The 18,273-nt window shown below is 33.0% G+C and overlaps 1 protein-coding gene across 2 annotated transcripts in view; it reads left to right on the forward strand.

Annotated features, from left to right (window-relative positions):
• PRKAA1 (protein kinase AMP-activated catalytic subunit alpha 1) overlaps positions 1-18,153 on the forward strand; it is a 30,120-nt gene extending 11,967 nt beyond the window's left edge. For both annotated transcript variants that reach the window (XM_011370684.2, XM_011370685.2), the window contains exons 2-9: positions 3,121-3,262; positions 4,876-4,969; positions 8,253-8,397; positions 9,573-9,660; positions 10,666-10,890; positions 12,172-12,658; positions 12,777-12,903; positions 15,271-18,153. In XM_011370684.2, coding sequence (XP_011368986.1) covers positions 4,910-4,969; positions 8,253-8,397; positions 9,573-9,660; positions 10,666-10,890; positions 12,172-12,658; positions 12,777-12,903; positions 15,271-15,515 — 1,377 coding nt within the window. In that variant the 5' untranslated portion in view covers positions 3,121-3,262; positions 4,876-4,909 and the 3' untranslated portion in view covers positions 15,516-18,153. The remainder of the gene's footprint in view (positions 1-3,120; positions 3,263-4,875; positions 4,970-8,252; positions 8,398-9,572; positions 9,661-10,665; positions 10,891-12,171; positions 12,659-12,776; positions 12,904-15,270) is intronic.
• Positions 18,154-18,273: the final 120 nt, after the last annotated feature.

The raw sequence follows: 18,273 nt of genomic DNA on the forward strand, positions 1-18,273 counted from the left end.
TTCTTCTGAGGGCTACTCACCCTCAGCTTGCAGATGGCTGCCACCTTCTCCTTCTGTCCTCACCTGGTTTCCTGCGTGTACCCCTGCTGTCTCTCTGTGTCCAAAGTTCCTCTTATAGGAACACCAGTCGGGCTGGATTAGGGCCTACCTGAACTGTCTCATTTTAACTTGCTCACTTTTGAAAGGCCCTGTCTCCAAATTGTGTCACATTCCGAGGTAACTAGGGATTAGGGCTTCACCATATGAATTTGAGAGGGAGATGCAATTCAGCCCATAACAAATTCAAATAAAGAAGGGATTTTTTTTGTTGTTATTACTACCCTTGATTTTTAGCTAGTAATTATCAAGATTACCAGGGAAAGCTCTCTGATAATGGTCTTACAAACTATTCTAATTTAGAAAAGAATGTTTTCTTCCTGTAAAGCTAAAACCCTAAATCACTTATTTAAAAATTAATTTTTTTTTTGTAAAATAACACATGTATATTTTAAAAAGTCAAATAGTGCCAACAGGTATGTTTATAAAACAGAATTCCCCATCCTACTTTCAACTGTTAGCTGTTTTTTCTTGTATTTATCTATTTTTTTAAAAAAACTTCCCCATTTCTAATTGATACGTGTATGCATACAAGCTATCTTAATTCTTACTGACAGAATTTTGTTGACTTCTTGTTATGGTAGTTGAGGATTTCAGTTCTCTTAAAACCTTTTCCTCTACACCTTCATCCTCCTAATAAAATTATACTACACTTAAAAATCCATTTTGGGTGTTTTCATAATTGTGGCTGTAAAAATTATTTGCTAAGACAATACTCTGACATTTTTTCCTGTAGTTTAAATTTTTTTTTTATTTTTCAGTTACAGCTGACATACAATATTACATTCATTTTATGCGTACAACATAGTGAATAGACAGATCCTTCTAAAACTTCCGATCACCCCAATAAATCTACTATCCAGCTGACACTATATATAGTTATTGCAATATTATTGACTGTATTCTCTATGCTATACTTTACATCCCCATGACTGTTTTGCAACTACCAATTTGTACTTCTTAATCCCTTCCCCTTTTTTTACCCATCCTCCCAACCACCCTCCTATTTGGCAATCAAGATGTTCTCTATATCTATGAGGTAGTTTCTGTTTTGTTTGTTTTGTTTTTTAGATTTCACATATAAGTGAAATCATATGGTATTTGTCTTTCTCTGTCTGACTTATTTCACTTAGGATAATAAATACCCTCTAGGTCCATCCATGTTGTTGCAGATGGCAAGATTTCATTCCTTTTTATGGCTGAGTAATATTCTATTTTATATATGTACCACCTCTTCATAATCCTTTCATCTATTGATGGACACTTAGGTTGCTTCCATATCTTGGCTGTTATAAATAATGCTGCAGTGAACATATAGATGTGTACATCTTTTTGAATTAGTGTTTGAGATTTCTTTGGATAAATACCTAGAAATGGAATTGCTGAGTCCTTCTTTGTCTCTTTTATCTGGTATAGGTATTGCTACCCCAGCTTTTTTTGTTTGTTTATTTCCATTTTCATGAACTATTTTTTTCTGTCCCTTTACTTTGAGTCTGTGTGTATCTTTCCATCTGAAGTATGTCTCTTGTAGGCAGCATATGTAGGAGCCTTGTTTTCTTTTCCATTCAGCCATCCTATGCATTTGGAGCATTTAATCCACTTACATTTAAAGTAATTATTGATAGATATGTAGTTATTGCCATTTTATTCATATTTTTGATTTTTTTCCTCATTTATTTATTTATTTATTTATTTATTTATATTTTTTTAGGTGAGGCAATCCTTGGTTGACCTCACAGATTGTGAGGACCTTGTCAACTTACAATCCATTATTTTTTTATTTTTTTACCCCTAAGCACCTGGTCTTCCTAGGTGGTCTCCCATCCAAGTACTAACCAGGCTGGACCCTGCTTAGCTTCTGAGATCAGGTGGGATTGGGCTTGTTCAGGGTAGCATGGCCATAGACCCTTCTTTTTCTGAAATAAGTCCCTTTAATATTTCTCTTAATGTAGGTGTGGTGGTGATGAACTCTAACTTTTTCTTGTCTGAGATATGACTATATTTTCTTAAAGAACTTTTAATTTTCCTAAAGTTCTTATCTCATTTTTTTCATTTGCTTAATTTTCTTAGAACCTAAGTCTAAATTTTCCACATCGTCAAATGCCTTTGTAAAATCTCTTTCAGTATAATATTGTATACTTTCAAACTTGTAGGACAGTTTATTCTCTCCTTTTCCCATGAAAGTAACCATCTAGGATCCTCTGTCACATTTCTGTCTGGATTTGTTGCCTTCTACACATGTTACCTAGGACTTTGCTTCATCACCATATTGGGGATTCTCTTAGTTTTTCTCCTGTATTGGATACCATCTTTTTGGTTTCCTTTATGATTTTGATGAAATGTATATTCTCCAGTAGGTTCTTGAGAAAGGGTGAATAGAAGTGAAATATTTGGAGACTTTGCCTCTATGAAAATGTCTAAATTCTACTGTTACAATGGACTATCTGGACTAGCATTCAAAATTGAAAGATAGTCACTTGAATTTTTTTCTTACTTTTAAAAATAGAAACTACATGCACATTAACTGTATTTTAAAAGGTTCAAGGGGTTATGGATAGAGGAAGTTTGTCTATAGAATGAGGGAGGTTTTTGGGATGATGGAACTGTTCTGTATCTGATTATAGTGGTGGTTACATCAATTTCTATGTGTTAAAATCCATAGAGTTACATAAAAAGAAAAAAGTTAAATCTGTATGTCTGGTAGCTTAAAAAATGAAAGATAAAGAGAACTTAAAAGTACAGAAAGGTATACAGTGAAAAGTAAGTCTTCTTTCTTTCCCCTTTAGCCTTCCAACTTTCCTTCCTGAAAGAAACCACTGTTACCAGTTTCTTATGTATTTTCCCACTTAATCACTCTTAAACATGTAAACGTTCATTTCAGGGGTAAATCAGGAGGAATTTAAAAGGAAACTTAAATTTGCTCAAGTATTTTTTGAGAATGCTAAGATTACTAGTTTTAGAATATGTCAAATTATGTTATTAATCAAGTCTGGCACTAATTTATTAAAATGATTCCTCCTGCAGTTGGCAAACATGAACTGACTGGACATAAAGTTGCTGTGAAGATACTCAATCGACAGAAGATTCGAAGCCTTGATGTGGTAGGAAAAATCCGCAGAGAAATTCAGAACCTCAAGCTTTTCAGGCATCCTCATATAATTAAACTGTAAGATCTGATTATATTAAATATAGTCATATCATTTTTTTCATCATTTTTGTTAACCTACTTAAAGATGACTGATATTTCTTTGGTGTGTTTCCCGAGAGTCTTGAAGTTTCTTCATGTTCATGTATTTATCTAACCCTATTCATGGCCACTTAAGCCTATGTTCCTGTTTTGCTGTTATGCTTACCCTAGTTATCTTTCTTATTCTTTCTTGTCTTCTGGATCAATGCCTTTTTGATAGATAATGTCCAGAACCCCTATTACTGCAGAACCAACAATGATTTGGCCAGTAAAAACTCTTGACTTCTAATTTCCACATGATGGCAGTTAGCCTCACTGGAGACCATGCAGCAGAAAGGGTTTTCCTGCATGTTGCTTACATCTGATAAATAACAAACGAGAATATCAGGAATTTAGTATTTCAAAGGGCAGTAACATTACTATTGTATTATAGTTGCCAATTGTAAGGTCTTGAGATAATTTATTTACTTCTCAACTTTACATGCAAAACTGCTTAGGCTTTTGTACTGAACTGGATAACTCAAACTTTGTTTCACTTTCACCTCATATTTGTTGAGGTGCCATGGTTTTAAATACTATCCACATGCTCATGACCCCTAAATATACATCTGCTTTGAAACCCCTTCCCTGAACTCCAGACTCATGTCCACTGCCTGCTTTACATCTCCATTTGGATGCCCACAAGGCCTATGAACTCGGCAGGGCCCAAACTGAACCTGCCCTCCTTAATCCACTCTTCCCAGTTTTCAGCATCTCAGTTAATTTCTAGTTCCTCAGGGCAGATACTTAGGAACCATCCTTAATGTCCCTATTTCTGTTACTTCCTACCATCCATTCCATTTCTTTCTTCAAAATATATGTAGGATCTGATTGTTTCTCGTTTCCTTCATTGCCATCAGCTTAGTCTGAGCCTCCTTGACCTCTCTCATGGACTGCTGCAGTAGCCTCTGCTTCCACCTTCACCGCTACAGTCAGTTCTTCACATTATTCCCATAGTTACCGGTTTACTAGGCCAGATCACATGGCTACTTTGCATAAAACTTCATCTCCCTTAGAGTGAGAGTCAAAGCCTCATCGTGGCTTACAAGGTTCTATGTTCTCTGGTCTCCAGTTACCTCTAACTCCACATCCTATTTCTCTCTCCCGGCTCACTCTGCTCTAGACTTCTTACCACTGCTTGAACATGCGAGGCAGGCTTCCACCTGGGGCCTTTGCACTTACTATTCCCTCTACCTCGTTCACCTTCTTCGTAGATAATGGCACAGTTTACTTCCTTACTTCCATTAGGCTATGCTCAGATATTACTGTAACAGAGAGGCCGTCCTTGAACACCCCATATGAAAGATTCCCATTAGTTTGCTTAATTTCTCTTCATAGCATGTTCTACCACCTGAGATACTGCTTATTTATTTAACGTTTGTTTTCCTGGCTCCTAGAACATGAACTCCAGGAGGGCAGAGAAGTTCTGTTTCCTGTACTTTTCTCAGCTCCTAGCACAGTACCTGGAATGTTATAGGTACTCAGTAAATATTTATTGAATGAATGGATATATACATGTTTTAATATTGGTAGATAATGTTTTCTCTCACCAGGTACCAGGTCATCAGTACACCATCTGATATTTTCATGGTGATGGAATATGTCTCAGGAGGAGAGCTATTTGATTATATCTGTAAAAATGGAAGGGTAAGCAGTTCTGATTTAATCCTGTATCTATTTTGTAACTCACCTTATCCCTTAAAAGGTCCATTTAATAACCAGTTCCCTTAGTCATTATTTGTCTAGAATCATAGATTATTTAGAGCTAGTAAGGGCCTTAAACATTATCTCCTTAGCCTACTTACACAGATGTGTTAACTGAGACTCACAGTTTATAAATTTGTTCAAGGTCACATGGTTTTTTAATGACAGAACTGGATTGGGACCCCAGAACTCATGATCCTCAGACTCAATGCTTTGGGGGGGAGTCATACAAATACTTTTAATATATATCTTAAAGTATATGTTTAATCCTAACAAAATATATTATTTAATACTTGAAGATCTAGGCCTTGCTAGTCAACCCTAGCTACATTTAAATTGCATTCATTTTTTTTTTGGTTTCAGAAATCTGATGTATTTGAAGTAGTAAGAACAGCCTCCATTAAGGAGGTAGGAATTAGACTTAAAGAATTTAGAGTTGGAAGAACTTTAGAAGACATTTTGAACAGTATCTTAAGTTACAGATACAAAAACCGAACACTGCCCCCTGCCCATACTTTTTCTCATCCAGGTTATATGGTATGCAAAAACTTCTTTCTGGAAGAGCCATATCTAGCACTGAGAATTCAATTTTTTCCCTTCTCAATCTAAAGTTCTTTATATCATTCATCTGTTCTATACAGCATATGTTTACTTTCATCAAAATCAAATTCATTAATCAAGTTAATTTTGATTTTGCCATTTCTTGACATGGTTCATTTAAATTTCAGGTATTCATTCTACTTCTCTAGTCACTGTAGCCTGTAGCCACCCGCCCCCTCCCCCCCCCGCCTTCCTGCCTGGAAAAATGGAAACAGGCACAAGTTGAATTGGTATCTTGTTTTCTTACCTTTTCTCTTCTGTTTTTCATTTCTTGGTCAGTTTTCTTTACATTAGAGGATTTTTTTTTTTGTTTTCACCTATTGCATATTAAAATTTCAGCTGTCATATTTTCTATTTCAAAGATCTCTTGTTTTCTGAATTCTTTAAACAGCTTATTTTTGCTCCACAGATGTAATAATTGTATCCGTCTGAAGATGACAAATTAGTTTAAAAAGTTTTTCTTCTGTTCCCTGCATCATTTCTGTACCTTCTGTGTGTTCTCTGCTCCATTTTTTTTTTTTTTTTAATTTTCTGTTCATTTTATTGGTCTTTGTCTTTTGTGCATTGGCCCTTCCTAAGATGTCTACTTATTCTTGGTTGTCCACTCATTTGAGAGTGAGGTACTAAATGCCAGGCTCATGTGCATGGAACTCAGTGGTTGATTAGATCCCCATAGCTTGATTAGGCAGGGACTTGTCCACTTTAGTAGGGTACACCAAAGGTCAGTAATTACACATATCTTTCTTTGCATCAGATAGTTGCTCCAGAAGAAACTTTCCAATTTCCTTGAGGGTATCAGCGTAGCTGCCAGTACTTGGAAGCTGAATGGAGAAGCCTGCAAGCGTCACTAGTTAGTATACTGACTTTCATTGAGTCCCTATGGTTTCCTTCGGGTTCCTCATCCCTACTTTGGTGTCCTTGAGGACAGAGCAGAGTCAGCCTTTAAAGAGTAAATCATCAGTCTTATTCCCCAATAGGGGTGAGTTTAAAACTTTTTCAACCAATTATTCTGTTTTCAGTCTACCTCTTCTGAATTACCATCAGAAATTCCTAATGCTTCCAAATTCCTAATGCTTCCAGTTTGAGTCGTTCCAGGGTTGTTTGTAGAGGAGTTCATTATTGGATTCCATCCCTATAGGCTTAGGTGTCAGCTTCCTCTGGTTGGCGAAGTCTTTATCACTGTTCATCCACTCTCCAGCTTGGTGACTCCTCTTGATTACAGCTGCCTTCTCTCTTGCTCTTTTTGTTGTTATATGCTAATGTCATTTTGGTGATATTTCAAGGAGGTAGACAAAAGGTTCAGTCTGCCATTTTTAACTGGAAATACGCGTTGACTTTTCTAATCTTCCTTTGTAGATATCCCCTCCTTCATCCTTTGTACTGTATTTATTATTAATATAGTATAATCTTCATTTTTGTAGTCTATCTAGTTATTTTACCTCTTTTATTTAATCAATTGTTTTCTTCTCTTCCACATTTAGAACACATTCTTTTTTTTTTCATTTAGTATATCTGATACAAAGCTGTATTAAAAAATGAACCTATATTTCTTCTAGAAATAAAGGTGTTAGGTTGCTAATGTATTAGTATTTTTTTTTAGAGGAAGGGTATCTCATAGTACTTTGATGGTTTTTATCTTGCTTTCAAAAAAATTATTATTTCATCTTTTCTTCCAGATTACCCATGTCATTTAAAGTATAAGAATCTGGTTTTAGAATGCTAATTTGTGACCTGTTTTAGAGAATTGCTTGTTAGAGTCCTTTGCCTAGAGGATCAATAGCTTATTTATTAAATATGACTTCTCGAGAGTAGGCATGTCCAAGTAATGATTATAATTTATGAAAACATAAGAAAATGTGGATAAACAGAAAGAAATTTTTAAAGAATATTTTAAAAGTTGCAGCATAATATATAATTTTTTCAGTAAGCAGATTAAAGATAAAATGCTTATTTTATAAAATCAATGAATTAAGGTTTTTCTTTAAAATTAAAATTTTAACATCTTTTATTTCAGGACATATAATCAGACGATTGCTTGCTAATTCATTAACAATGCTTAAATGTTACTTCCTCATAGTTTAAAATAGTATCACCACCACAACATAACTCTGTGCCTTTATCCTGCTTTATTGTTTTTTAATTCATTATCATTCATTGGTGTTATATTTGTTCATTGTTTATTTTTGTCAACTGGATTAGGTCCTTTGTTTTATTTGTTGCTTTTTTATAAGTGTCTGAAACAGTGCATGGAATAATGAAGGTATTCAATAAATATTTGTTAAAGGATGAAAGATTTAATGTTTTGAATTTGTAGGAGAAAACATGTTTAGTTACAAGTAGAGATTGAAACTATTTGAAATAGCTCATGAGCTATAAAGGAAAGCAAGCTATTACATTGTAGTCATGCGAGTGATAACTTTAGAAAGTTCAGTTACTGATTTGGATTCCAAGATCCTATTAGCCTTTCTGTGTTCTGCATATATCTCCTCTGCATTTCAAAAGTATCTTATGAGTGAGGTTCATTTGGAAGATTTCATGCATTTTGACAGTTTTATAAATTGGAAAATTATAGGTAGAAGAAGTTTTTGAAGGACACTCCTTTAAGACGCCTCTCTATTTTTCTTAGCTGGATGAAAAAGAAAGTCGACGTCTGTTCCAACAAATCCTTTCTGGTGTGGATTACTGCCACAGGCATATGGTGGTCCACAGAGATTTGAAACCTGAAAATGTCCTGCTTGATGCACACATGAATGCAAAGATAGCTGATTTTGGTAAGGAAACTTTTATAGTTTCATATATTCATTAGGTTTAACAAACATTGTTAGTAGAATTCTTCAGATAACTTTTACTTTTATGTAACAGACTATCCCAAAGTATATCCTCACTATTGTGTTCATGAGCATATAGAAAGGAGAAAAGATAAGGAATTCTCTTTCCTTAGCTTTATATCTTTAAAATTGAGTTTCGTGACAGTAGGTAAACAATTTAAGTTGGTGGCAGTAGAGCCATCATTTGAAAGAGCCTATTACATGTAAAGAAATTAGTGACCTTATTTCCAGTGTATTCTTTTGAACAATTATGGAGCAAGAGGAGAGAGACTGGATTGAGTTATTCAAACTTGGAAAGCCAGAAGGTAAAGTATATGGGCAAGATGATTTAGGGAAAGTAAGGTAAGATATTTTAAATGAAAAATAATTTCACCTTGAGAAAAACATAATTTCAGCTTGAGGAACATTATCTGGATTGTCAAAAATGAATTTACTTTTTCTTTATTTCCTATACAAATTACCATTGACATTATTAAACCTAAGAGAAAAATGAGTATCTGCAACTTTCTTTTGCTTATATGCTTATATTTTCTTATATTTTACTCAGTTTTGAATAGTGATCCAGCCAGTCCTGAGCTGTTTTTTGGTTTGGTTTTGTTTTTTTTTAGGTGACCGACTAAATTATTTGACTTCCTTATTCCTTGTTATAATTATTTTTAGACAGTGCATTTTTGAAGAGACAGAGGTGTCTTTTTGGAGCACAACTAGGAGGGAACTTTCATTTTCAAAATTATTACATTTTTTTAAAGAATCAGAACAGAGGTTAAGAGAAAGTTTCAATTATAATTCTTCCACTCACCTGTTCTACATTATTTATAGTAATTTCTGTATTAATAAAACTTAATCATGCCAAGTTTATTCTAGCAAGCAGAATAACCAGCAGCTTTATATATACTCATTAAACTCTAAAAATGCACTAACTTTAAATGTTGAAATAGATTACAAATTTTAGGGCATAATGACAAACTATTTGGGAACAGTAAAGACTAGGATTTTGTTGGAGCAAAGAATAAAATGATTTATCGCTTTAATGCAAACTCAATTTTATTATTTAATGGAGTTTCGTTTTTATTTTTGTCCTTGGGAAATCTTGAGTGGTTGATTTTGTGCATTTTCAGGTCTTTCAAACATGATGTCAGATGGTGAATTTTTAAGAACAAGTTGTGGCTCGCCCAACTACGCGGCACCAGAAGTAATTTCAGGAAGGTAGTATTTGACCCCCATCTATACATTTCTACTTGCCTTTTTCTCCTCGATTTTATTAGTCTGTAGAATCTATAGTATTGAATTCTGGTGAAAAGAAAGACATTTAAGGCTTATTATTTTCTTATCCATAAAATGTTCAGTTTTAAGAATAAAGCCTAAGAGATTAAGGACTCTGGAGAGGAGAATGTTGGTATGCAAGTCAATATTATGTTTAAGTACTTAGATGACAGTACTTATCTGGACCTAGATACTGGGGTCGGTGTTAAGTAAATAAAAAATGTATTGTAATTATGTATACATGCAATGGGCCATGACTGAGGTCAAATTTTCCCAATTTGGATAAAATCTTTCTGTGAGGTCTAGATGAATGGAAACTTACTTTCAAAACAGTATTTACTGATCAGTTCAACAATTTATTTGAACCAGTTTAAAGAAATCCTTACTCTGAAGCCAGACTTTGAATGGGTTATCTAAGTAGTCCGCACCTATTCTAGTTGGTGGCTACAGTGTATTGCAAATAAGAGTTTAGAATCTTCCGTGAAGCGGTTAGCTTGGCTTCCTTCCACAGCCTAAGACCCCTTTTACCTTGGTAGGATGTCTTGGGTTATTTGGGAGAGTGGATTTAGAGTCGATCAGTAAAGAACAATCTCATTTGATGAAATGTCGTTTAATCTCTCCTCTGTAACCAAAGAACAATGGTTTTAAATTCAGTGATATGTTTGTTTGAGATTTGGCTGTATTGGTTGGAGCTCATGAGGACCATAGTAAGGAAGTAAGAACAGAATTTTAGCTATAGTCTATAATTTTAAAAATTTGACTTGTTTTCAAAGATAATACTGATAGGATTAGTATAGAATTTTTACATGTAGTACATAGTACTGATTATAGAAACCATATTCTGACTAATAATTATTTATGAAGTATCCATATTTAAAAGTTTTGATTAAAAGATTAACTCTTAAATTACTAATGATTATTTAATCCAATGGGTATTTCCTGTTACAGATTGTACGCAGGTCCAGAGGTGGATATATGGAGTAGTGGGGTTATTCTCTATGCTTTATTATGTGGAACCCTTCCATTTGATGATGATCATGTGCCAACTCTTTTTAAGAAGATATGTGATGGAATCTTTTATACCCCTCAGTATTTAAACCCTTCTGTGATTAGCCTTTTGAAACATATGCTGCAGGTGGATCCCATGAAGAGGGCCACAATTAAAGATATCAGGTAATAAAGCAATTTGGAGATTATCAGATCTAATAGTATCAATGATACAAGTCAAGTGAAAGGAAAAGTTGCAGGACAGTATCTATAATGTAATCTGTTTTATGTTAAAAATAGTGTATAGACACATTTATTTACTTTGGCTGCTTTAGGGGGAAGATTGGTAGGAGGGAGACCTTTCACTTTTTACTTATTCATTTTTGTTTGTTTTGAAACTGTAACAGTAAACATTATTTTACTTTTTAAATTAAAAAGGAAAAGCTAATGAAAAATCAAAAGGACTCTGGTGGGGTGTTAGATTTTGTAGTGGTTCTTTAAGATTTTTTATAGTATGCTTCATATTTGTCTTTTATGTAGTCTCATTAGGATTAATACTTTTTAGTAGTAAATTTGTGTTGCTATTTGAATTCTAATCTCATGAATTAATCTATTTTCTTTTCTGTTTATCTCAAAGAAATGAGAAAATTTTAATATAATCAATGACATTTTTTGTAGTAGCAGTAGTAGACATCAAATCACATATTACATTGTTGTTTTATAGGTAAAAAATTCATCAGTATTGCCAGTTTCATATGGTTCAACCAAATAGTTTAAATAAGGAAGAGTGATGGTGAAAAATCTACTTTTCAGATTTGGGCGTGCTATTTCTGATGAAGACTTAAAAAAAAAAGTCACTGAAAACTATGTTTCGTCTACCATCATTGTTTCCTTCCTTTTTTTCCCACTATAAAGTTCTCTTGGTTTTATAATAGCTAGACAGCAAGCATATTTCTCTGAGATGGAGAAACAAGGAAAAAAATTAGATGTAGATCTAGAAATAATAAACAAGAAAGCATTAGGATAATGAAGAATAAGGAAAGGTTACATGTAGAACTTAGAGCTTGATTCCTTTCCGTTTGCTCCATATGCTGTAGATTAGCTTAAAAAGAGACTGAATGTCAGGGCATGATTTTACCATCTGACAAATAATTTTCTAAAATTTATATTTTAAAATATCTAAAGGAGCGATGATTTTTCTTGTGTTTTACATATTTTTCCAATTTAAATGTAAAGTATAGATATTTCTTTTCCTGTTACTACAGCAATGCTTTCTCCCTCTTAAAATCAGAGAGAGGCTGGAACATTTCTCCCAATATACACAATGAAATATGAGGAAGAAAAGGAAAATCTCAGCTTAAAAATTAATAATACAGTATGAATATAAATATAAGTGAATTCATATCCTAAATTCCCCAAACTGTTACTTTCATCACTGCTCCTCCTGACCCTGCCATTTTTCCTCAGGGAACATGAATGGTTCAAACAGGATCTTCCAAAATATCTCTTTCCTGAGGATCCATCATATAGTTCAACCATGATTGATGATGAAGCCTTAAAAGAAGTATGTGAAAAATTTGAGTGCTCAGAAGAGGAGGTTCTCAGCTGCCTTTATAACAGAAATCACCAGGACCCTTTAGCAGTTGCTTACCACCTCATAATAGATAACAGGAGAATAATGAATGAGGCCAAAGATTTTTACTTGGCGACAAGCCCACCCGATTCTTTTCTTGATGATCACCATTTGACTCGGCCCCATCCTGAAAGAGTACCATTCCTGGTTGCTGAAACACCAAGGGCACGCCATACCCTTGATGAATTAAATCCACAGAAATCCAAACACCAAGGTGTAAGGAAAGCAAAATGGCATTTGGGAATCAGAAGTCAAAGTCGACCAAATGATATCATGGCAGAAGTTTGTAGAGCAATTAAACAACTGGATTATGAATGGAAGGTAGGAAAGAAAGGACATTATGATTATTAACACATTCGGCAAACTTGTAGTATATAAAGTGCTTTATAGAAGAATTGCTTTTGACTTTTGTTTTTTTTTGTCCATACCAATTTGATAGGTTGTAAACCCATATTATTTGCGTGTTCGAAGGAAGAATCCTGTGACAAGTACATACTCCAAAATGAGTCTACAGTTATACCAAGTGGATAGTAGGACCTACTTATTGGATTTCCGTAGTATTGATGGTATGTACATCATAAAACACCATAGATGACATATTAGACTTTGTTACTTTGTTAACTTGGTCTTTTAGTCTTTGATTCTTTTGAAGCTTCTTGAATTGTTCCTAGAAACTCAATAGCAAAATAATGTAAAATGTGAAATTTTTTTGCCTTTTCAATGTCAACATTTATGAATCTGTTATTCTTGTAATCTTAAAAGTATCTTGTCCTTTTAAGATTATCTTGTAAAATCCTCAAAGCCAGATGCAGTCTGATCCTAAAGTGATAGTTTCTGCCACATTTCTGTTTTTCGATGTGGTTCATTTTGGTAAGATAAAAATGTGTTACTTAGAAATAAATAACTGACTTTTAAGTTTTTTTATTAAATAATTTTTATATCTGATATTTAATTTTTTTTCATTTAAGGATTAGAGTATAGTCACTAGCTTTTAGAATTGAGTGATGTGGCACTGTAAATAGATTTGATTAGTAGCTCAACGAGATAGGAAATTATTTGCTGAGTAAGGGTTCCTGCAGGGCACTGAGAGAGAAATGTTTTGTAGGGACTTCTTGTTATTTTTCTCCTCTGAATCAGCCTTTTCCTCCTAGGCTGACACTAGAGACAATCAGAGATATGCATCTTTTATAATTTGTGTGAGAGTTAACATGATTCCAATTTAATTCTCTTTCAGTAAAGGGTATTTTATGTCCAAGATAACTATCATAATTAGCTGAAGGTGACATTGCTAACCTCAAACCTAGACTGCTAGGTTTATTTAGCTAGGTAACTATAGGTACATTTCTATTTACTGACTACCATAAATAATCATAGACAATCTGATGATTAAATCACTGAAATATTTAAAATTTTAAGTGGTCATCAAAATAATGACCCTATTGTACTGTAAGATCTTAAAATATCTTTTTGCATTTTATTAAAGAAACATTAACTATGAAGAATATTGATTTACTGTTTTAAAAGTTTCAAAATGAAAATGTATACTTAGAAAATATATCTCTCATTATGTGTAGTTTGCCAGAATAGCTCCTTCTTAATTATTTAGATTGGTTAAATTGAGGTAAATTAACTCTAGAAAGCAGACCCTTTGTTTTTGTTCGAAAAAATATCTTATATGCCAAGATTGTGTATGTGTGTGAGTGTGTGTGTATGTGTATGAATGAATAAACTTATAATAGACATAATAAATGGTGCAATAATCACGACATGGTTTGAAATTTACATGAATTCAGATTTCTCATGTGCATATGCTCTTAAACCTAATTTACCTTACCTGTTGGAACACATTTAATTTATAATTCGAGTAAATATTCTTTCTCTAGCCCATCATTATAAAAGGGTATAGCTTTATAAATAAAGGTTCTCTCACAAACAAAGCTTTTAATTTGGTAAACGTTAATGATAGTTCTTCATTGCCCAAATCAATTGAGTTGAGGTATGTTGCTATTTTTATTCATATAAGATTGTATGGCATTATTAGGTAAGATTCACCTATGAATTTTTTTGTCATCTTTGTAAACTCAAAGATAGTATCTACATAGTATCAGAAAGATACAGATTTGACCTGTGATAAGCTGGCCAAAACTGTTTGTCTGCTTATCTTTATGACCAAGTGGTATTTATCTGCTAACAAATACTAAATGTAGTCTGAGATATGGAATGGATTTTATTTTTCTCATTGTATTTGGATCGGATTCTCAACCTTAGGTTTATTAGCACCTGAGTTTACCAATGGAATGACTATTTACTGCTTTTGTATTGTGTTCCCAACTTTAGTTTTTCCTTGATTTTTTTCATTTCCCTGATTTTGTTCATTTCGTTCACTGTTGCTCTTTTATGAGATCTTAAATCAAATATTGAAGAGAAAATGGGTGAGCGAAAAGCACTGAGATGGGAGGAGACTTGGGTTCTAGATTTACATTTCTGTTCACTTGTTACTTATTGCAAATCCCTTAACTTTTGGGAGTTTATGTTTTATTGATAAAACAAAGAGCTGGATGAAATGATTTCCAAGATTCCTTCCAAATTTTAAGTGCATTTCTATAATTTTAATATAGAAGGATTAATTCTTATTGCTAGGGAATGTTTCTTAAGCCCCACATTATTAGTTTATTGGGCTCTTAATTTTGGAATGTAAAATTGATACGTAGCTACATACTATATCTAATCTTGATTAGCCATCAGAATACATGCTGTGTATAAAAGTGAGTAATTTAACACCTATGCTTTGCCTCTATTTGAGAAGGTATTCAAAATAGACATGCTCTTAATAGCTGGTCAATGATCACGCTCAAAGAAGAAAATTAAATATTATTAAAAATTTTGGGTGTGTGTGTAATGGATTATAATTAATTGAAATTTTTTTTACCCAGACGAAATTACTGAAGCCAAATCAGGGACTGCTACACCACAGAGATCGGGATCGGTTAGTAACTATCGATCTTGCCAAAGGAACGATTCAGATGCTGAGGCTCAAGGAAAATCCTCAGAAGCTTCTCTTACCTCATCTGTGACCTCACTTGACTCTTCTCCTATTGACTTAACTCCAAGACCTGGAAGTCACACAATAGAATTTTTTGAGATGTGTGCAAATCTAATTAAAATTCTTGCACAGTAAACCTAAAACTGCTTATTTCTTTGATAGCAATAAGCATGCATAATAAATCATAGCCAAATGCTTCCATTTATAATCAAGTTATACATAATTATAACTGAGGTTTGGCCTTCTGGAATGCATTTTGCACAGGGATTGGAACATGATTAATAGTTAAAAGCCTAATGTGCAAAAATGAATTAAGATAATTTTGTCGTTCATTGTTCAGTAAGTATATAGCATAACATAATATACACAGTGAATTATAGGTCTCTCAGGCTCACTTGGTTTTTGGCTATTTTATATTTAGTGTACACAGGGCTTTGTAGAATATTAATTTACCATAAAGGCCTTCATATATTATTACATGTTGATGTGTTATATATTTGCTTCATAAATTTATTCATTAAATATTTGCCTAGAACCCCCAGAGAACTTTATAGATGAATTATTTTCTGGGTTCCTTAACTTCTTAAATAGCAAGTGTCTTCCAACTGTAGGGACGGTCTGGATGACTCTTCCATATCTCCCTCTTAATATTCTATAGTATATGATAGGTCACATCAAAAATAGTAGACACATGAAAATTTTTCCTTTAGCTTGGTTAAGTCTAAAACACACGGAACTAATAAATTCAGATACTCTAGGAACTAAGTTTTAATTTTAACAATTTGTCCCAATACATTCTGTATAAAATTGCTCTTTTTGTCACAAGACCTGAGTTACATATACTGTAAATAAATCATGTTGTTTTTGCCAATCTCACAAATTTCTCTCCTTATCATGTCAGTCAGTATTGAATGTATGCAGACACTTCTTGTCATTCGATTACGTATCTTTTAAATCAATTCAGTGCACGGAAAGAACATCTCTTACAAACTTTAAAAGTTCAGATGAGTTCTTCTCCCAAATTTTATCAAACATTTTTAAAAACAAAAATTGAAAGCTATAGGGTATATACATGTGTATCTACCAGTTGGATTCAACACTTGTTAACATTTTGCCATATTTGCTTTATATCTATATATGCATATACAGTTATACACGTATAAACATATATCTGAACCGTTTGGATGTTGCAGACATACTCATCACTGCTCAACACTTCAAGCATGTCCTAAAAATAATATTTTTCCTGAAAAAACAATCGTATTATAAAATTAATAATTCCATAATGTCATCTAATCATGTGTATTTAGTTTTCCCCAGTCGTTCTCCAGGTTTCTTTTATAGCTGGTTATTTCAAACCAGATCCAGTTAAAATTGCATTTGGTTATGTTTCCTTATTCAGGTATGACATTATTTTGATAAATACGGAACAGACTGGTTAGTTCTTGTAAATAGTCACAATTGTTTTTGGATTTTAATTACTTTTAAAAGTAGCATTATGGGAACCTCCTAAAAATGTTTAATCTTCCTAAGATTTGATTTATATTTTCGTTTTCTTGCTCTTAGTAATAGCATTACATAATACGTGTAAATGAAGATTTAAAGTCACCTCAGATAAAATTGGTATTGTATATGCTAAAAAAATAAGTATTACCCATATTTGCCTTACATTATTTTAACTTCAAGAAATTGATTTTTTTGGTATTAATCATTTTTCCATTGCGACAGAGCTATCCTTTTTTGTCTTTTCAGACTTTATTAATGTAGGGTTGTTTTTGGCAAATACAGTGAGCACCTGTATAATTAGGTAATGATGTACTCAGATGTCGTGATAGCTTGCATAGTTACTATAGCTGTAGATTTGGCTCCAGAACCCCAAGAAACATGCACTGAATTCAAAAGAAAAATCTTGGCTTCTTTTTGTCCAGGGCTTGTTCTATTCAATTAAGAATCTGAAAGCTGTATAAAGTAAGAGGAGTTCCATTTAAATATAAGTTCAAAACTGTATTTATAACTTGTATGTGGCCCTCTGTTTTGAAGATGTTTATTTTACATAGGCTCTCTAAGTGCAGCATTATTCCTGATGTTAAGAACAGGAGACTGTATTTTTAAAGATAAAAATTTGTATATAGAACTAAGACTTATAATGTCTCTATAAGCTGTTGTGGGGATGGGGGGAACAAAAAGAACCAATTAAATAGGACCTTCTAAAAATTGTTAATTTTGTAAACTGCTTCTTTTTAAGTTATTGTGATTCCTTTTAGTTACTGAGTTTTATTTTGAAGATATTTAAATATTGCACTTGTACAAATAGTATAATAAATGCACAGACTATTGCAGTAAATTCTTTTTTAAGCTGGGATATTTGAAATGACAACTTTTGGTTGAGTATGTCAAGGTTGCATCAGAATTTTCAAAAATTCATTGTAGTTTGCAAATTCTTACTAATTGAAGATGTAAGGGAGTCAATACAAATGATTTTTAATCTTTTTATTTTTTCAGCAATTTATATTTTTTGTGTTTTTATGCAACCATATTTTTACTTTGTCTTGACAACTGAAAGATGTATAAGGTTTTTGCCAGAAATGTACTGTATACATAGTTTTAAATATAACAGATTTTACTGATATGTAAAAATTTTGCCATGAAAATAAATGATTTCTCACTGAGAGGAACTTTTCTACCAGGTTGGGGGATATGGGAGCTTAATATATCATATCTAATTTAAAATAATTTCACTGAAATAAACTCCATTGCTTTTACTTTGATTATATTTTCTCTTGCGATGCTTTGTAGTTTTTCAGAGTTTTAAATGATTTTATACAAAAATCTCATACCCTCACCTCCACCCTTTTGACCTTGTAGTGATACCATTCACACTGAATTAATGCTT

Source organism: Pteropus vampyrus, unplaced genomic scaffold, assembly GCF_000151845.1.
Source record: "Pteropus vampyrus isolate Shadow unplaced genomic scaffold, Pvam_2.0 Scaffold172, whole genome shotgun sequence".
NCBI classification, from domain to species: domain Eukaryota; kingdom Metazoa; phylum Chordata; class Mammalia; order Chiroptera; family Pteropodidae; genus Pteropus; species Pteropus vampyrus.